Source organism: Ammospiza caudacuta, chromosome Z, assembly GCF_027887145.1.
Source record: "Ammospiza caudacuta isolate bAmmCau1 chromosome Z, bAmmCau1.pri, whole genome shotgun sequence".
Lineage (NCBI taxonomy): Eukaryota > Metazoa > Chordata > Aves > Passeriformes > Passerellidae > Ammospiza > Ammospiza caudacuta.
The window spans coordinates 25014225-25036041 of NC_080632.1; the positions used below are offsets into that span (position 1 = coordinate 25014225).

At 41.4% G+C, this 21817-nt stretch overlaps 1 protein-coding gene across 1 annotated transcript in view; it reads right to left on the bottom strand.

Annotated features, from left to right (window-relative positions):
* The window catches only part of ABCA1 (ATP binding cassette subfamily A member 1), a 95019-nt gene that overhangs the window by 54454 nt on the left and 18748 nt on the right, over window positions 1-21817 (bottom strand). Inside the window, exons 3-5 of the mRNA XM_058824349.1 lie at window positions 18861-18954; window positions 15412-15553; window positions 14423-14544 (exon numbers count right to left, since the gene is read on the bottom strand). Of these exons, the coding sequence (XP_058680332.1) occupies window positions 14423-14544; window positions 15412-15553; window positions 18861-18954 (358 nt within the window). The remainder of the gene's footprint in view (window positions 1-14422; window positions 14545-15411; window positions 15554-18860; window positions 18955-21817) is intronic.

Here is a 21817-nt window from a genome sequence, read left to right on the forward strand (position 1 = left end):
CAGAGAACAGAGACTTTTGCTTATAAACCATGCAAATAACTCCCAAAACCAACAGGTCTGGCAGGGCTGAAATGCCTTTGTTGTAATTAGCTCCAGTTTGGACATAATATGGCGATGCAATAGGAGACCATCCCCATGCACATGAAACAAGCAGAAGAGATGTCCAGATGTCCATATCCCATATGGGACAGGGAGAAAGATCCTTCATATGGTCACATAAGGAAGCTTCCAGCACAATTGAGAACTCCCAGGCCTGGAGGTCTTATGCCTTAACAACAAGATGTCCCTTGCTCTCTGAAGTCACCAGTCAGGATTCAACAATCACACATGGCAGCATTTCATGAATATTGTTTTCACAAAAGGCACAGCTGACCTTCATTTCCACACAGTTCAAACAAATCTTGGGGGCTGCCTTCTAGGCATCAAAACCAGAAACTGATGGATTTTCATACTGCAGAGCATCTCCTACTGTAACACTTTATTACATCCTAAGATTTACATTTTACTGACAACCTTTTCCAGAACCTTTATGCCTGGCCACAGTGGTAGGCCAGTCAGCCCTTGCTTAAGAATCAAATCTTTGTGACAAAAGAAAAAACAAACCCAAAATGTATTCAAAGAGCTCAAGACAATCACATGAATTAGTGAAGAACAACAATCTCTATGCTTGCTATATTACTTATTAAAATGAACATACAAATAAAAATATGCATTATTTTAAAAATGGCAAATCTGCTCTCCGGTTCCATATAGACCAGAGCTGAACACTGATTGTGCAGTGAAGGAAGTATCTGTGGTCCAAAAGCCACAGGGTTTTATTTTCCTCATTCCAGTAACACATCCCCAGTTACTTTCCCAAGCTCAAAAGGTAGGTCAAAGCGCAAGAAAAGCCATGGCTGGGTATCAGTTTTAATTTGCTGATTCTACTACAAGTATGATCATAACAGGTCTCATAGTAAGCAGTAAATTTCCAACAGCACTGGGAAGATCCACAGACAAGTGAAAAGAAGAAATGCATTTAGGGGCAGGTTACAGGACAAGACTCTTCTAACAAACTTCTCTCCTATTCTTTCTTCTTTCTGTGAAAGAAGATACTTCCTCCAGAAACTTAATGGTGCAGTGTCCTTTAAAATCAAACAGCAGGGTGGGAAAACAGAACCCTACAGAAATTGTGGCTATGTTTTTCATATCCTGAACACTGTGTTCTAAAAATAGAAGGCATGCAAATGGAATTCAATGTTATCTCAATCCACTGTAGAGTGCAAAGCTCACCAGGTCTCATGTTAATTTGTGGGGTTTCTGCCCATCATCTAAAATATACCAGGTTTTCAGCCACTTTAAAGTTAACAAGGTCAATGAAAACACTGTGAAAGCCAGATCTACTTCCCAGTTTCACATACCTTAACTCTCTATAAAAAACTAATGAAGGGAAGGGGAGAAGCAGCTTCATGCCTTAAGTTAAATCGGCAGCTATGAGGAAAGCAGGGCAATATGTCTGATCTATAGACATGGCTTCTTGTCATAAGGAGACTCCTCTCTACTGATTAAACATGCAAGACTGAAAACAATTATGTTACTTCATTTATATCTATTGCAGTTGGGGACACTTGCTAGCCTTTGGCTAAGGCTGTATTCATCATAGCCAAATACCAATGCAACACAGAAGCTGGTATGAAATTCTGACCCTTATTTCTTGCCAGAGACTGTTCTTAGGGCAAACCAATCATTTTTGTAACAGCAACTAAGGTGTCACAGCAAGATGAAACAGTAAGGTGATGAGGCATGAGACACTTTAGCTTCATTCTTTAGAATCAGCAAGGTTTTACAAGAGCCCAAAGGAGACAAAAAAAGAGAACTGCATTCCCAGCTCAGCATCTGTCTCCACCAATTAATAGAAGGAGCAAAGCAAGGAAGAATGTCAAGCAAGCAAAGAATGCACTTTCTTGTCCCTGTTCAAAGACTCCAGATTCAAAGCTCCCCATTCAGGTAAAACTGCACTTCTACAGGAAGGGAAGGCCCAGTCAGAATGCAAAGCTGGCTGTCATGTCTGTGCAAAACTGTGCCGAGGTGTGACTGGAGAACAAGGTCACAAGGCACCCTAGTCAAACAGGTCCACTTCACCCAGGGCACTGCTTCTTCACTGATCATACTTCCGGCAACAGGAGATTTGGAAAACACAAGCCCATGGAGATAGCAAAGCTGAGACAACAAGCAGAACCTCCAGCTCCAGCAGTGAGAGCATTTACTGGTAGCACACATGACCACTACAAAAATTCTAGCTAGACACGTGTCTTTCAGGAAACCCTCACATGGTGAGATGACCAGGGCAGGCAAACCAAAATGCTGCCACAGAATGACCTTGTACACTGGAAGTCTGTATTAGTTTTTCATTATCTGGGAAGTATTCCTCTTGAATAGGTGAGAGGTGCACTTGAACACCTGGACTGATTTTCATACTCCTTACCTATCACTGTGATTTACTGACAAAAGATGTTTGAAGCTACTTTCCACAAAAATAAAAATGGGCTCTCAAATAATTTCAACAGCAGAACCAAAGACTGCATGACTTGTAATTATATGACCACCCAGAGTAAACTGACAACGATCCAGAAGAAACAGCAATCTCCTAATGGTGAACCATGCTACTTCACTGTACCCTACCAGGCCAATAACCCTGACTGACAATGTGAAAAGCAAAATTCTTGCAGTGCTGGGCAAGCAACAAATTTTCACCTGCCTTCATAATACTCCTAACCTTGGACAACACATCCAAAAAGCATGATAAACGAATATTTTTTAAGGTTCTTGGCTTTTTTAGCACTCACTATGTTTTAATTATTCTTTTACTCTGGGGCAGCTTTCCCTCTGTGAGGTAAGAGTAGCTCTCAGAGCTACCTGTGTACCTATTAATGCTGGCAAGAGCTAAACTGTCTTCTGAAAAAGTTGGACAGCCATACTCTGATTTGCTTACAAGAAATCAAGCAGCTCAGCAGGCCTGTTGTGCAGGATCAACTAGTGTGAAAATACAAGCCTAATCTGCTCACAAAGTGCTGTTCCTACTGCAGCCATGGCCTGACCTGTTTTACAGCAGGCTACAGCTTTCTGCCCTGAAAGCCATTACACATCAAACAGGGCTGCCTCTGCAGACACTAGATAATACTTAAGTGAACACCCCATTAACCAGGGTCCATCATCTCCGTATATCTGCCATGCCAAATAGTGATGTGAGTAAAGAGAAGGCAGCCTGCCATCCATCTCCACCAGCTAGCATCTTTCCTCTGAGAAAGGGAAATGCTGTGCAACAGGCCCAGGTCTTCCCTCTCATCTTGTGACATCAGGACCACCTCCATTCCTCTCTAAGTCATGACTTTTGCTTGGAAGAGCTTTAAATATAGTCTAGAACTATTACTCTGGCAGAAAGCACAGCTCTCAGCATGTACCAATGCACATACGCAAACCAGCTAGTCTTCACTGGGGGTACACTGACCTCAGGCATGCAGAGCCCATTAAGCCAAGATCCCACCTCTACCTTTGCGAAGCCAGCATCAAACACAAGGCTAATACATCCCTTCATGCAGTTGTTTTGCACAAAGGCCATCAGGCCCTCTTCCTGTATGACACACATGACAAGAGAAAGACTCTGCATCAGAAAGCCAAGACCCAAGGCACAGAGGAAAAATCCTCAGGCTGGCCACCACAGCCCTGCCAGCAAACACAGCCTGCAGAGCTCCTGTCTAACGAGGGGCACACCCAGCCACCTCCCTAAGCCCCACACTGTGCCTCAGAACAGATATTCTCAAGACTTTCCCTGTTGTAAGGCAAATTCTGTTATCTGCACAGACAACCATGAAATAGTGTTTGCCAACAAAAAAAGCAGAAAGAAATTATGTGGACTTCCAACAGCGCAAAAAAAAAATAAGTAGGCTTAAAGGAAACACCCTAAGAATAGTCATTGTATTGCTTTAAGAAGTAAATTCTGAAAAGAACTTCAAATTGCATGGCATTATAACTGGTTGAAAATTCTCCTGCTAATGTTCACAAAATAAGGACAAATTTCTAAGGCTCTGAACTGGCTTTTCAGTCACAGAGATGATGAACCACAGATGTGACGATATAAAATACTTCATTAATACAACAACATTATTTTCAGAAGTGGTAAACCAAATAAATTCAGGGATGGTATAAACTACAGAGAAGGCCCTCCAAAGGTCAAACCCAGCTCAGGGCAAGATGGTTCTTCTACAAAGTCAGGAAGTAATTCTTTGATGTTAAGACTGGATTTTCACAGCACTGGGAATATTATGCCCTGGAAATATAGAGGTTTTAGATGCTTCAAAACATCAACTCAAAGTAAAATCTATTTTAAAACCCCAAGCAGTAGAGAGAGAAAACCAAATGCCTAGATCACATCCAGTCACATACCACATGCCACCACAATTCTAATGGCAAACATAAGCACACAAGGAATCGCAATGGCACTATGCTATTAAAAATGCATGGAGCTAAGCAGAAGTTGAAAGAGTAAGCTGGGACCAAGGAGGACCCTGTCTAGAATTCCTTCTACTTGAGAAAGTGACCGTAAATTTAGTAGAAATTCAAATCACTGGAAACGGCAGGGCTGGACATCAAATGACCATTACTAATAGCAGAAGTCATTTCATAAACCGGCTATGTAAGCATGTATCTGTGAGACTGTTAATTCAAATGCAACCAGAAGATACTTATATGAGAATCATTCTCTCCCCAAAACAAGCAGGCAGAATGTATCCAGCAGTATTTTCCTACTTGAAAATTCTCACAGCACCACGTATCCAGTTTGAAGAGCTTCTCCCATTAAACTGGCATGGTTAATGATGAACCTTAAGCAAAATAGCAGGCAGAGCTTTCCAGGATCAAAGCACCCTGACTGTCCTGCACTTGTATTTGTTCCTCCTTACACAGAAAGGCTGATGAGAAGAAAAAAAACTACCCTCCCTTGGGTGTGAAGGCTCATCCTGCCAGTTATCTGTTCCTCTTACTCGTCACAAATTCGGGGAACCTGACTGACATCTGACTGATTCTAAAGTTCAGCAAGATACCAAGCCTGCAGTCAGCAGATTGTAGTAGCTCTTACTTTTCCTATGTTAAGGAAGATCTGACACTTCCGAATTTAGTGCCAAGTCCTAATGCTCCTTATTCCAGCACACTGCAGCATAAGCCACCTTCAGAACAAAGAGTAAAATAAATCAAAAAATGCTGAAGATTAACCACAATAAGCCAATCATTACACTCCACTTAGTTTAACCAGAAACACAGTCTACTTCCACTGAAAATACATCTATATCCAAATTATTTTAATCTCCCATGATTGCTACCTATATTTCTATTTAGTTGGTCACTGCAAAGTTACCCTTACGGATAGTTGTTTGGGTTTGCTTTTGAGTCAAGTCCAACAGAAGGGAATAAAACCCTCAAACTTCAGCACCAAAGAAAAGATTATGTTTTCTGTACCTAGTGAAACACAGATGCTTAGTAAATAATGACTGCCCAAACCCACACAAAGTTTTAGCTGGAAATCATGTCTCTCACATTCTAAGTGTGACATTATACTACATTACATCAGGATGGTCCCAAACAGAACCTGCCTTTGCAGTTTCAGGAGCTCATCCTTCCAGCTGGTTTCCTATTGACCTGTCAATATACTAACCAGTCCTTCCCTTAGGTACTGACATAACTTGCTGTCTGAAAATACACCCTGGAACATTTGCACCACTCTGCTTTACACAGAGAACTGGATTACTTCTAGGTGCAGAGAAGAGCGGTACCTCCTGGTACTTTAGGAAACTGATTCTGTGTACCAGAGTCAGAAAGCACTGCAATTATCTGAAGAAAATGGAGTATGTACTGCCAGAGAGGTCTTACACCTCATTTCTATAGATACACTAGTAAAATTCCTTGCACTTTAAGGGAGCAGTAGAGATTACATGAAAAAGAAGGAAAAAGATGAGGTAGGTGAAGACACTTGTGGTCTTAAAGGGCTACTTTGTTGTCTTTGTGTTCTCTGGCTTTACAGCACACTGTTCCTCACCTGCTAAGCAGGAAGCATGTGAACAGAGCAGGGTAAAACCATAGGCGATGGCTGCTGACCATGTTGTCACATGGTTGCGCCTTTGCTACAATGAAAATTGCCAGGATCATGGACTTCCATATCCGCACTAGGTCTCAAGTGTCAAATCCACTTTTCATTTTTCTCCCTACTGTTCTGAAGCAGCTCTTTGCTGCTTTCCTAAGGAGGTGGTTGGCACAATCCGGAACATGCATTCAGACTGCAGATATTGCTATCTTTGCAGTAAGCTGTCTTTGCCCCATCAGCAAATCTCCTTCTGGCCATATCTATGCTCAGTCAGCTTCAGATATGGTCCAATTATGTTTCAGCTGCACTTGTCAGAATAGAGAACTATAAGAAAAAGACCTCCAAAGATATAATAGTTTATGCTTATTAAGTTCTGACTGTCTGTGGTTAAGTAAACCTTCTGACAATGTCAAGAAAAACACACTTAAATTCTACCTCAAGTGGTATGTTCCTCTAAAAATACATTTAGAAGAACAGAATGAGGAAAAAAACACCACAAAACACCAAAACTCACAGGAAAGGGTCTTATTTTAAATCCTTTTAAAGGGCCTTTTATTGCACCATTCTTAAAACTAAAGCTAAATTAGAAAGGGAAGGAAACTGGCTGTTTACAGAGGATGTGTGTCACAGAACAGCATGAATCTCCCCCACTATAGCACACAGAGTGCTGCCAGGTCAGCATAAAAAAAAGCTTGGGCAAGTTCTCCAGCTAATAGATTAGTGACATTCCACTGAATTTTCAAAGGTACACCAATTTTTTATCAGCTGAGAATTCTTGCTACACAGGCCTAAGCAATACCAGGTTTTAACAAACTCTATTACTTATTGACACTCAGTAAATACATAAGCATATGCCTATTTTTTTTAATTCTGCAGCTGTTGCATTTAATTAAATGGATTTTTCCAGAATTTTGAAAACAAAACATATGAAAGTATAAACATAAAACTCATTAAATGAATTTAAAATGTATTTCAATGAATTCACAACTACTACTCAATAAAACACAGCAACAGCAAAAATCACTAGGGTTGAAAGTGGAGAGCGTCACATTTTAATAAAGCTGCAAAGAAATTCAGTCACAGGTGGCAGAATATTTTGCTTCATTTTAGTCAGGATCCTGCTACTAAAAGTCACTTATTTTATGACCAAAAGTATTAAACAGAACATGAAATATTGCCCAAAAATTGAACTGTCATGGATTTTCAAAAAAATTAGGCATGCAGTGCCCTGTCCTCTTGCCTGTGTAAAAAAGAACTTGATTTACCATCAACATTTTTTAAAAGCCATCAGTTTTTACTGCATCCTGACTGCATTGAAAACTGCCACATCCTACCGTGTTTGAGAATGAGGGCAGCTGTTTATTTATTTAGCTCACAGGAATGCTGTAAAAATTAGGTAATAAGTGTTTGTAATATATGCTGAAGATAAAATGTATTATCACTAGAGACTGCTCCAAAGCTGAATATTAACTTGAGAGATATGGGAGGTCAGACCTAAATTAGGCACTCTGGCCTCAGTACCAACCAAACACAGAAGTGTACAGGACTTTTTCCAAACGGGGCAATTTCATAATCACCACTCTCATGAGAGCTCAGGCCCACAGAAATCCCCTGAGAAAGCTGAACTTTTCATCAAATAACAGTGTTACATATTTCCTAGGGGAGTACTAACACTAAGCTCAATGTGCAAAGTCTCTACCCCACTGTCTCAACCAACCTCAGAATGCAGCTTAAACAAACCCAATGCAATCTTCCACAAATCAGGCGTTTCTTAAGATTATGAGATTAGAAGTCAGTGAAAAGAAATGCAGAATTTGCCAGAGTGGAAAGCAGAAAATAAATGCAAATTAAGGCTAAAACAGCGTAAGTTTGGTCAACATAATCCTGACATTAACAAGCTGTACTGACAAGTTCCATACAGAGGGAGATAATAGCAAAGTGTGAGAAGCCTAACTGTTCACCTAACACTTTCCACTTTATTTGCTGGTTTAAAATAAAAGTCAGCATTGACAGACAAGGCTAAAGACTAAAGAGAACACCCAGAACTTTTAAAGATGGCACTACCTCTGCAGCACATACTAATACTAATTACTGATAAGTACAGTAAGCAATTCTTGCTTTCTTTATCATTGTATCTTTATCTAGACAAGATAAAGGTGAATGAAATTAAGAAATTGAAATTTAGTATCTACTGGATACTCAACCACACTCTGTTGCTAATTGTAGTTATGGGTGCTGTTGACTCCTCTCCATGCAGTGCCATTAACTGGCACCAGGTTAGCTGGGTCTGAAGTAACTACGCTGCCAGTGCAGCCTTAGCCAACAAGCTTGCAGTTTCCTTTTTTTATTAATAGGTTTCACACAATCTTCTGCAACAGGATTCTCAGAAACATTTTTCTCAAGCTCCTGTCACCTAGTATAGTTCAGACACAACAGCTTCAGTTTATGGCTTTAATAATGTTCTTGTAAATGTCCATGTCTGACATTCACTGCACGTCTCAATTCAAAACACAACACCAGGATCTACTCTCTTTGGAAGAGTTAACTTGTCAATGCAAGTGTAAAAATGCCAGATTTAAAGTAACACTGCATATGTTTTTTCAATCCCCATTCAAAGAGATTTCAGTCTTGCTCTATCACATCCATACATATCTACCTAGAAGTTCAGAATTATGCCAGCTTGGATTCTATCTTCAGAAGTATCTCTGTATGAAGGAAGTTCAGACCAAAAAACAGCATTAAAGCCCAGTTCTACAGAACCAGAATACAGCACATTATGCTGAGATGTGTTTACCAATCTCAACCTCTCAACCTCTAAGCAAAGTCACATAGTAACAACTGTTCATAAAAAGTCCCATGGATAACAAGTATGATTCTCCAGGAAACAGATTTTAAAGTACAGCAGACCTTTGTACTTTGACCTCTATCAAACTCTATTAAACTAATTTTATTAGTTTAATCACATCCTTGGCTTCCAAATAATAAGGAAAGCAGGCTCTATTGAAAATGATGATTCCATATCTCGTTATATTGTAGTTACAGGACACTATTTTCTGAATTATGCAAATATCATGTCACCTAACTAATTAAAGCTATACACCTAATTGCCCAATAAAAAACCTGGGACCAATGCTGCCATAAGAAGTCTTTTCCACTTCTGCCTACCTCTTGCCTGTCAGCCTCCCAGTTTCAGCTGAGGACAGAAAAAATAACACACCAATTGGATTCACAGAGAGACTTTGCCCACAGCCTGTAATAAGGGACCTAAAGTGCCCTTCCAATAATGTTTTGGAAATGTTTTTCCAGAAGATCTGCAGTTGCCTAAACAATTTCCGTTTACTTAAAAAATAAACTCTAAGAACATTCATGTATATGCCTGTTTAGTAGCACAGAGATTTGAAGAAAAAATTAATTAAGCAAATGTGGGAAAACTGCCATGTGTACCTGAATCTCCTATCCAATCAACAACTACAATCTTTGTGCAACCCAGGCACCCAGTATTGGCCACTTCTTCCACTTGCTCATTGTGACAGGCTGCATCTCACCCAGCAGAAATCACAGCGGTTCCCACACAGTCCCAGACTCCCCTTCCTGGAGGAATGCTTTGGACTGGGAGGCAGTAGCAGCCAGGAATGCCCTAGGGAGTTCTGCTGAGGGTTAGTGCAAGGTATCTGCTACTGAATACACAAAGGTAAAGTAGCCTTCCTACCTACCTCAATAAATCAAGACCTCTCTACTGATACCACAGGGCAGCATTTTTGGCAGCACTTTTCCCCTGGCCTAAAGGAAAGGCAAGGACCTGAATGTCTCTGTGGAGCACACTATCAGAGAACCCAGGTGCATATCTATGTGCAGCAACAAGAATGCCACCCTGCCACAGTTAGTGTTTGGAGGTGTTTCCGGGCATGAAGGCCACCTGGACATATGGTTTGCTAGTCTTCATTCTAGCCTAGCTGGTTTTTGCTAGGATTCTTCCCAAAGGAAGTCAGGGAGGAAACCAGTCTAATTAGGCAGGCATAGGCAGGTATAAGAACCAATCTGAATGTTTAGCTTGAGGGTGTGGGCTCAATTTTGTTAGGGACAAGACACTGAGGAGGGAGTTAGCCACCACCTTAATGTTACCTAGCAGATAATATATGACATCCTGTTTCCCTGAGCACCCTGTAATCATACAGTAATACACAAGCCACCAGAAAGCCTCTCCAAAGGCTCTTCTTTAGCCCAAGCCCTCTACCATCCTTCACCTGTTAAATAAAAAAAGAGCACTAATAGCATTGACCAGAGGACAGGCTGCAAACTCCTTCAGTGTCAACATCTCTGTGTGGAGCAGAGTGCAACATCAGCAAAGAATGCCACCCAGCTGATGTTTGTCTCTTCTGCCACAAGCAATACTAATCCAGCAAACAACTGGGACAGGCAGGGCACATGTGGAATAATAGCCCAAGATATGATGCAATTTCTTAGGCGATGTTTGTTTCCCTCTGCCTATTTCATTGCTCCATTTTCATTTAGTTGGGTTGGCTTCAAGAAAAATAGAAACATGCCCTTTGGGACCACTGAAAACTAAAAGCAATGCAGTAAATACTAGCCAGGCTGGCTTATATCTGCAACTTTTAGCAGCAAACAAAGAAGATGGCTTTAATTATACCTGTTAATTTATTACCCTGTGGCACTGCAGAACAAAGTATTTTAGAGTCATGTAGACAGAAGGAAGAAACAAGGGAAGTGTGCCTCAGAGTCAATAGCAAGCTGTATCTCCATCTTTCAAAACAGAAGAGGCTTATTTCTTGCTAACAGTTCGCCTGATAAAATGGCACTGAGGCCAGCTGCAAATTCAGTGCTTGCAACTGGTGATCCCAGCAGCCTTTTCATGCTCTTGAAAGTGCCGTCACCAAGGTCTTTGACTCTCTGTACTGATTTGCACTCTGCCTTATCATGAGTGTTAAAGACCTTGGTGACATTGCTGGACAGACATGTAACAAGTGGAACAGAGAGGGCAACTGGCATCTGCCTGCAAAATTGATTATGTTATGGTATGTGTGTGCCTGCACGTAGATTTCACTGCTCGGGGTTTGCTGGAAGCAGCCACACAACAGCAGTGGCCATAGAGCATGACAGCTGCATGTGCTGAACTCCCTCACACCACCACTTAGCACTTTATCCTGGCATCCTGGCCAAAAATCGTGCTACATGAAGCCACACTGAACTGTTCCCTACTAATAACACCTTCCTCTCCAACAGAGAGATCTCTGTTGTCCCTCCTCCAACTCCTGCATAAACAGCCCTGTTATGAGGAATTATCTCCCACCTTATCAAGAAGTGCCTAAGATACAAAGTCTGTTGAAATGAGTGGATAGCATGTCCTGAACAAAACCTTCATGTCCTACCTTGTGTTTAACAAAGACACTGACATGCTCATACCTGTGCAAGCAACGTGAGCCATCTTAAGTAGGTCTCTCATTCCCAAGGTTCAGCTCATGCCTAACTTCAGATCAGAAGACTAAGAATCACACCTTGAACTTTAGTTTGTGAGGGTTGTTTTAAAGAAGGTTCCAGTGAAAGGACTCTGGCAAATGCCCTCTGAACAGATTCAGACATCAGAAACCAGATATAGACATGAATGCTCTGCATGACCAGCATTAGCTCAAATTTGCACGCTAGCAATGAGAGATAACTCCCAGAAGCCTGTTTCAAAATCATCTGGCAGTAGTGGGAAGAGTGTGTGAGGGGAGAAAGGAGCTGCAGAAACTCCAACAGAGTCGATGTCACATCAAGGAGCACATCCCACTGGGGAAGTTGTAAAGTTCCACCTGTATGCACCACCAATTCACATGGCTTCAGGTCCAGGCGAGAGTTTGTAACATATAGGATATTATATTTTCAATTATTAGCTTATTGATAACGAGCCCTCCTGCTGCTGGGGGAAACACATATATAGAGACAGTGCTTTCAGGCTGGGTGGTGCACTTATATCTGACACCCACTCCTACTGTCTCCTTAGGTTCCCAGAGTCACTGGAAGAAATGCTCCAGAGGGAAGAGGATTTGCATCTCTCACACCTCATCATCAACAGCAACTGAGAGTTGACCTCCCTTGAACAGGAATCTAAGCACTGCTAAGTATAAATAAATGAATGCTTCTAAGATTAGAGGATGCTGTATCATGCATGCTGTCAAAGAATGAATCACACAACCAATGAGTGGACAGCAGGATCCACCAAGCTGGATGGCTTTGTAAATTAGCATAAGAAAGACAAACAGGCTTTGTTCTCCAAAGGCCTTACCAACCATGGACATTCTGTCATCCTAATGACACAGAGGCTTGATTTTTTGATTACACATTTGAAATATTTTATTATAGAAATATAGTCTGTGTGACTGGGTCTGAGGATTGTTTTTACAGTCAGTCCACCAGTCTTTACAGTAGAGCGAAACATGAGCTTCTGACTTTCAAGTTGTAAAATACTCCATAGGCAAAAAAAAAACTCTTCTTGGAATCACTCCTCCCCCTTAAGACCTTCCCAGCAGTAAGAGCTTCAGTTTATCGCTTTAATAATGTTCTTGTAAATGTCCATGTCTGACATTCACTGCATGTCTCAATTAAAAACACCACACCAAGATCTACTCTCTTTGGAAGAGTTAACTTGTCAATGCAAGTGTAAAAGAAATAACACTAAAGAGTAAAATACTACTACTAGAAGTGTAAAACCAGTGACAATAATTATCTGTCATTCTGATGGGCAGAGCTTGTTCCCAGCAAACAAACCAAACAATTGAAGATATCCATGAAAACAACATCAAACTTCTCCTTGGGAAACAGTCATTTTAACTCATTTTGGCTGTGTTCATTATGTGTCCATTTCTGCACAAAGGATTCACTCTGTATCCTCTCCCTTCTGAAGCTGCTCCAGATTTAGGTAAAAGTGTGAGATGTCAATCACCAGTTCTGTGAGTAAAAAGAGAGAAGGCCTGGTGGTATGGATACTGAGTTCCTTAGCAAGAAGGCATGTCCTTTATACACAACTATGAACTAATGGTCAGAGTCAGTAGACTACAGTATTATATGCAGCTGTGATCACATCACAGGTGACCTGCAATGTACTGAGCAAGACAGAAAAGAATGTAAAAATACTATCTCTGCTTTAGGTATGCTCAGTACACATCAGACTATGTGACACTATTCACATCATATCAGGTCAGATATTTTTCTCCCTGCAGCCTGCCTGAGCTTCAAATGATGAGAGCTAAGAAGAACTATTGCTGTGAAACCAAGAGCAATTTTCACAAAACACCAAAATACTACCTGTGTCCAAAGAGCTCTACATGCTGCATAAAGGCTATGGGTGAAGACCCTCAATGGCTATGCTCCCTTTTCTATTTCCCTGCTGTATGTCTTTCTAAACTGTTATTTTCCATCATTTCCACTAGGCACATGCCACACTAACACAGCAGCCAAGACAGACAATCTTTCAGGGAAGAATATGCCAAAAAACTTTTAGGCACCACATCAGAGAGACCTGGCAATAGCAAGGATCTGCCACATTATTTCCTGAGACTGGACAGAGCTCTGCTGCAAGCTTCCCATGTGATCTCACACTAGTCAGTCATTCATCTGCACAGGGCAGGAAAGCACACCATCTCCTCACACAAGCTAAAAATGGGAGGATTCTAATTTTCATAGGAAATAGGGCAGTGAAACTAGACAGTTTTCTTTTGTACCCTGCCATTCAAAATCCTGCCAGAGAATATCAGAGAGTATATAACAGCAAAGTCAAAACCAAAACAAAACGCAAGAAGGCAAATGCATATTTCATTGTCAGATAATAACCAGTTTTGAGTTTGTAAATTGGGAGGCCAATATCTGTATTTCTCCATCTGTGTTCTTCCAGCACACTTCCCTCTGGAGCTCAGAGGGTAGAACACTAAATTGCAGCTACATCGTGTTCACTGCTTCACAAAATATCAAAATAACTAGTACTTTTCCAAAAAGACACACTACTTCAGCTCCTTTGAGAAAACAAGCACTTTAACAAACTTCAGTGTGCTCAGGATTATAGTTTCACATCCAAAACAGCTGCTGTTCTTGGCATTACACACCATGCCTTTCTTCTTCCACCAAATAAATTAAAGAGCACACAAAGCTCTGACACAGGAGAGGTTTAAGGTACTTCTGCAGGATTGGAAAAGGTTCCATAAGCTGCAAGTTATAATAGTGCACATTCACATTATGGTACATTCCTGAAATTTACCTGCACATAGAATTAACCAGGCCAGAAATATCAGATATTGACTCTTTCTATCAGGCTATTACCTAAGCCAGAGGAATTTCCCAACTTGCGTAGTTTTCCCAGGACCTTCTGGACATCCTTTATACTTGTGTCCTGTTGGCTGTACAACAGTAACCTCCTGGCATCCGAGAACAAGCGGGAAATACTGTAGGAAAATAGAAAAACAACCAGCAGTCATCAGCTCCATGAGCCACCATCCACAGATACAGTTTTACATACCAATTCCAAACTTCAATCCCCTCTAATTATGTCATGCCAGCACAAAAACTTTCCTCAATGACTACCCAGTGACAATCCAAGGAGGTTAATAAAAGATGTCTGCTAATGCAAGATCAATCAATAAGTTACACTGAACATCATGCATTTGAAAGCGGTTTTATGACAGAGGTGGAGAGGGGTTCCTGCTGCCTGTAAACTGCTGCTTCTTAGAAGCACAATAATTTAACAATATCCTTGCTCCTTTCAAATGCTTCTCCAGATGCATTATGCTCTACATTAAGCCTATCTTTCCCGAGACCATGAATGTAGCAAGTAAGGCAAAGTATAAGAAAGCTGGCCATAAATTGTGCTTCCTGCATCATATCAGCCAGCAATAAGCAATAAACATCAGGGTGTATTCCCTAAACATGTTCAACTGCCTCTCACTCTACATTGTTCAGAGGTTCATTAACCAGGAAAAAAGATGCTCTGAAAAAAGGAGCATCTTAAAAAGCCTTACTTTTTTGAGGTCAAATTCTGAGCCCAGGTAAGAGAATGGGCTCAGTCCTTATCCATGCAAAGCTTTTCATTCACCAAGAGCTTCAGGTAATTGAACTTGGGAATTCTGCATGCCTACCAGCTGCCTGCTAGCCCCTGTGAAGTTGGTAACTGAAGAATCTGGTACTACAGAGGCAGTAGAAACTGCAAAACCCTCACACAGTGTAAGATTTCACAACTGATAGGTGACTTCCAAATACCCCTTTCCCCCATGTTTCCCTAAGAACAGAGATGAGGCAAAAGCAGACAGACTCACATGGAGGCATTGAAGTTTCCAACAATACCAGGGGATTCCCCAGGAGTTGGGTAGCGGAAACATGGGTTGTTGGCATTGCAGATGATCCCCTGTATCCATGGCAAGGTTCCTGCTGAAGGCATAGCTTTATTTGGAAAGTGACCTAGAATATAGAAAGACAGGGGTTAGAAGACAAACACATGATACAGTCCTCTACCACACAGCACTGTATTTGAAGAGCAGTGCTAACCCTGCACTGACTATTGCCCCCAAGTGCCTACAAAAGAGCAGACCAGCCAACGCTCAGTCCTACAAAGAATTGAGCCTGTATTAGACTCCCCACGCTGCTCTTTCAAATCTTCTTGCTGAGGTCTAAACCTTTCCACTAAAGAACTAGTGAAGTCATAGACCAGAGTTTACATCCTGTATAAGAACAAAGCAGTAAAAAACTAGTCATGGCAGATCTCCACCAGTATGCCACTTGTATACTTGTGAATCCCATACCCCCACACAATGACTGGGGAAGAAAGGCCTCCCTTGTATAATCCTGGACCTTACATAAACTGTCAGGCTTCTTTTTGCAACAAGCTTGCTTCCTCACCTTCACACTAGGGACAGGATCTTGGAGGAAGATTATGTCCCTTTCTCAGGATCTCAAAGCTCAAGACTTTGAGGATCAGATGCCCACCCCTCCCCTCTGGTGCCCACCTCATCCTCCCAGCATGCCTGCCATCACTCAGGGGGCTGGCTCCCTACCTCCAACTCCAACAGAAGTATCAAAGCCCAAGAAAGAAGTAGTATCAAATCTGTTAAATTACAGCAAGGCCAATTAATGTGGATGGCTGAAGGAAGATGAAAACCATATCAGCCCTCCCTGGAGAAAGGCAAGAACTCTATGCAAGAGAAGGGTTAAGGAAACTAAGCTTAGTGTTTCCAGGGAACTCTTGCTCCTAATTCTCTGTTTAAAATAGAAGAGCTATTTACCTGACCTGACTTTTGTTTCATTTTACCCTTTTGTTCTTGGCTGAGGGGCTTGCAGTGAAGGAGGGAGAAAGAGGAAAAATGCTAAGACTTTCAGATTCATCTTGTAAAACTTCCCAGAAAATCATCTTCTCTGTCCTCCATGCCTTTCATTTTACACTGTTAGTAACTCCAAGAAAATGTTTAGAGCAATGTCAAAAGAGGAATGACACACAAGAGGTTATAGTAACCATTTAGACATAGTGATGCATGTAACACCAGTTTCTCCAAAAGTATAGCAGGAATCTGTTGGTTTTAAATCAGATAAGATACAAAGAAAACAGTGCAATATAATTTTCAATTACAGTGCTGCACATAATTTTCAATTACAGTGCTGCAAACATCTAGCTTTTCAGAAGAGATTAGTCATGTCTTGTCAGCTTCTCTCCCTCCCACTGCCAAAAAAGTGCATTTTGAATACTTTGAAGGGTCACAGGAACAGAAAAGAAGGTTCTACACGACACAAGACAGCACTAGCACTCTGGCCCAATAGCAATCTGTCTTCTCTCACTGGGCTGGTAAAAGCCACATAGCTATCACTTCAAAGTTAATTGTTACTTCCCATTTTAAGAGAAAACTTCCTCACACCAAGCCAGGCTGCTAGAAACAAGAAATCCTGACAACAGTCCAATCCTTGGTTCTTCTCATTCAGGGAAAGAAAACTGAAAATTTTACTGGTTTGTTGAAAAAGACTACCATTAAAATGCTGGTGCTATGTGGAGGCTACAAAGCACTTGCACACGGCTCTGTTACTGCTATCACCTACAAGTGATTTCATAACAGCATACAACACTGCCACTACAGATAACAATCCTACTTCCCTTAAGGCATCCACAGGGTTGCCAAAGAATTCACCATCAACCCAAAAGCCTACTTTCTATGTCTGCTCACAGTCCAGCAAAAGCTGCTTCACTTCACAACACATCCACATTTGTCAGCATAAGCGAACATTCAGTGAAACCAATCCAGAAAACACAATTTAGAAACCTATTCAAAGGAGGTCTTCAAAAAATGAAGAAAAATAAGCCATAGAAGTGAATTAAAAGTTATCAGATGCCCTTTACTCTGTAACTGCTCAGAACAATGCAAGAAGGCAGCCAAAGCAATAATAGTCATGTAATTGGGAAGGGAAAAGGATTGCAGGTAAAAGACTCAAAACTATACTCATGACACCATGATGCCAGACCAAATGTTTTACATGAAGGCTACTGACTAGCAAGACCAAGCCAAGTAGTCCCACAAAATCACAGCTCTTGCTAGGTTTCAGTTTATATACAGCCCTGCCGTAGCTGAAATTAATTACCACTAAGGTTGCTAGTTATTTTTAAAAGCTGAGTAGAGTGCTAATTGCTTCTCTTCAGCTTCATGTCTATAACTCTCCTAATGTCACTGTAACATTCAATCAGAAGAGGCAGTTCAAATTCCATGTAAAATATGAGATTTAACTTAGGGAAGTTTTAACTATGCTGTTGAGTGCTGAAAAAAGCAAGTTAGGCAGTACATGGGATCAGCAGAGTCAAAGTGTAATGGGAAACTGCAAACACTAACACCTCAGATTTAAAAAGATACCAGCTTGAACACGCAAACAGCACAAAATGCCCCAGACACTGCAAAGACAAGATAAGTGCTGTAAAAGGGAGTTCTTTCCTTATTTCAAGAAAGAAACACTTCAGAGGGCCATTCAGAAACATATTTTCCTGACCCTTAAACCTTACCTTGAAGTAATCAGGCTAAGGAAAGATAAACAAAGAGCTATTCCACAATCACTTAATTGCAGTATGAAGCTGTCACCAAACACAGTAAAACAACACCATGTTCCTAATAAACAAGTCATGCTTACTAAATCAAATGGCAACCAAAGAGGCCTATAGATAGTAATTTATAAAAAACAAGCTCCCTTTGAAAGAAAAGCAGTAATCTGCCCATTTAGGGCACAAAAAGAAAAGTAGAATTGTTTTTTTGTCAGCAACGTATGACTGCTGAATCTACTAAATGCAGAGCTGACACTGTAATAGTTCGAAGGAATGGAATCACTCTTGTGCCCTTTAATGTGATACATTAATGCACTTTACTACCTGGAAACAGGATTGCCTTCTTAGAGATCAGAACACTGCATTCTTTTATGCTAAGTCACACACAGATCAAAAAAGAGAAATAAGGCTGGGGTGGTATGCAGGTTTTACAGATATTGCAGAGCTGTACAGCAAATTCTCGGGTAATATAAATACAAAATGAGAAACAGCAAGAAAGAGCAGCAACCTACAGTCCTTGGAGTAACATCATCAGTTAACTGCAGTTTCCAAGGTGGAAGCAAAGGAGTTATTAAGCCCTCTTGCATATTTCTGACTGAAGTGGGGAACCACTGCTCTTTCCATCTTGCCAGCTGCATTATCACATTCTAACCATGAAACAAAAGCAGTCTGGGTGCAGCTGCTGTGTTTGCTACTTACATTCATGCTGCTCATACGGCGGATATGAAAGTCTTACAGAGATCAGGATGAAGAAGATAAACAGAGGCCAGGCAACTTCGATCAGCAGCTGGAACTGGAAACAATAAAGGCAAAGTATTAAGACATCATAATCAAAATAAAGGTCAGAACAGAAGTTCTAGGACAATCCACTTGTAAGCCAAACCAGTTTTGTAAGCACTGTCTCACTCTGCTCTGCCTACACATACCAGGATCGAGAAGTTTGTTCCTCCAGCTTCAATGTGCAAAGAATTAAAAGTTTTTTTTCACTGACATGTGCCAGTTATTCAACTGAAATGGATGTACTTAAGGGCTATTTTTGGCTTATTTTTATATTTTTCTGTCCCCTAACTGAAAAAACCTCCCAATTAATCTTTCTAGAAATGAGCTGAATTTTTTTATCCCATATTTTGAAGCAGTGAGGTACTTATATCCCATTCTCACAGCAGACCATTAAGCTTCTACCCTAACACATGAGGCATGGAAACTGTGCTGATGCATGCTACACCAACTCTTTCAGTACTGCAGACATGTATTGCTAGCTAGAAAGCAGAGCTACTAAGATTAGGCTCATATCTAGTCTGTTTTGTTCTAATTTATGTTTTTTTCATGAAGGTAGGCAGCACACACTGGTACAGGTAATCTACAGAAAGGCAGTGAATATCTGGTAAAGAAATAACTCAGTTATTTAGAGGGACAAGACAAGAAGAAAAAGCCTGCTGGATATTAAATATACAACATTTCTTAAAGTATTGAAGTGCAGAAAAATTCACTGCGATGTGTCACATCCCACAGAAGCATGTGGACAAAAGCAAGCCTACAGCCTATAGCTTCTGAGACAGAAGCTGAAGTTTCCCAGACCTGAGCTTCAGAAGCCACATCCCTACGTTTCCACTCCAGAAAGACTGCATAAACATGTATTTTCAGTAAGCTACGAGACAAAATCTGAAAGCTTTTTATGCTGATATTCTGTATGCTTCTCATCTATTACTAGCAGCAGAACAGAGTGTTTTCTTGGTCAAATGAAGAAAAATCTTTTCCACTTTTTTCCTGAAAAACTCAGTCTTTTCTAATAAGAGGTCTACATCATCCTCCTTAAAAGCCAGAGTGTAAGACCTGCAACCTAGTGGGAGACAGTATCCCCACCCACAAACATGTTTTTCCATGTTCCATCATTAACAGCTAAAACTGGACTCTTAACACTCAGCACAAGACACTCCATGCAAACTTTGAGGTGACAAAGTTCTAGGTAACTACTGTACCTCAAAATAAGCACACACTGTAAAAACAGGGCATTAAAACAAGGGTCACTTGATCCAGCAGACGAAATTATGTAGGACGGCCTTTCACAGATACCCTTCAGAGCTGACATCAAACAGCAAATAGCACCCCTACCTAAAAGGTATAAAAATTGAGCATCAGTCTTCCAGGCCTTCCTGGTAACAGTGCCAGTCTCTGCAAGATAATTCTGGGATACTGTTACCATTGGATCCTGATATTAGCTCAGCTGGTTAGAGCGTAGCGCTTATAAGGTCAAGGCTGCCAACATAATCCCCACACGGCCCCTTCACTTAGGAGCTGGCCTTGATGATGCTTGTGGGTGCCTTCCAACTCACAATATTCTGTCATCTGTAATCGTCATGCACACACTGTATGACTACTGGGTAAGAAATCCCACTGAGATCACACTAACAGAGGTACCAGGAAGATGCCTCAGTATCTGTAGTCTCTTATTACAATAAATGATGCAGTGGCAGCACACAACTCAGCCATTAACATTGACAGCCTGCTTCCATCTGCGTTAAACAGTGCTCTGGCTTCCAGAGATCAATGTTTAGACCTAGGACACTGACAACTTGTCTACTCCTGTTTTTAAGATACTCTTATAGCGGCTGCCAGGATGGCATAGCAGGACTTTTCCTCCACTTGACAGTGAAGTGGCTATGAAACCAGGACAACTCCATTCTGTCTTCCAGCATCAATGGTCATGCTTTTGCACATGTCACAGCCCTCAGCCACCCTGGCTGTAGGCAAGCAGATGCACCCCAAGCAACTACTGCTACACTGTTTGGGGAAGAACAGTGTCAGCTGGGCTTGTGGAAGCCTCCTGCAGTGACCAGCGTGGACAGGTAGCCTCTCACAGCCCTGCAACTGCTACAGAACTAATGAGAAAGGCTGCCCTTGAGCACAAGCCCTGGCTTGCTCAGAGAATATCAGCCCCAGTCACACCACACTGGGGTGGAGAGCAGTGCCCAAGAAGAAACCCTGTTGCTGCAGGGGAAACAGGCCACCCGCACACATAGCTCCTCTCCTGCACACCTGGTTACACAGTCACAAAGGTAACCATGTGTGGGTTGCATGCACAACACACCTCACTCGGCACATCAACAGGCCCAGAGAGGATAGAGAAAGGAGCAGCTCGAACCAAGTTGCACCTTTACAGCTGAAGGAAGTCATCATAGCAGCTACCAAAATGCTACATTGTGAGAAACAGCTGGCAACTGCTGCACCAGAGGTTTGCACAGGGACAAGATCAGAGTGTCAGGAGCACATCAGTAGGGACTCCTCAGCAAGTCTCTTGGGCTGCTCAACAAAAAACTGAGTTATCTTTCTTTGCTCTTAAAGGTCAGTAGGTTCCCTCCCCTACTGCTTCCTGACCCTGCTGTGACAGCACTTTTCATCCACTCTGGCATTTCCAGACAAGGACACAAAGATACCAAAAGAGAACATGTCTTACTGAGATTCATTCTAAGTAGATACTGAAAAATCAAGTCTCCTCTGCCACTCTTGTGCTGCAATGACCAGCCAGGTAAATAATGAAATGAATCTTCAAGAACCCAACACCTCACCTATCCCAGCTCCATCAGGAGTTGAAGAAGGAACATCCCACTTGCACACAGCAGGTGAATTCAGCTAGGAACAAATTTGTCCTAATTTTA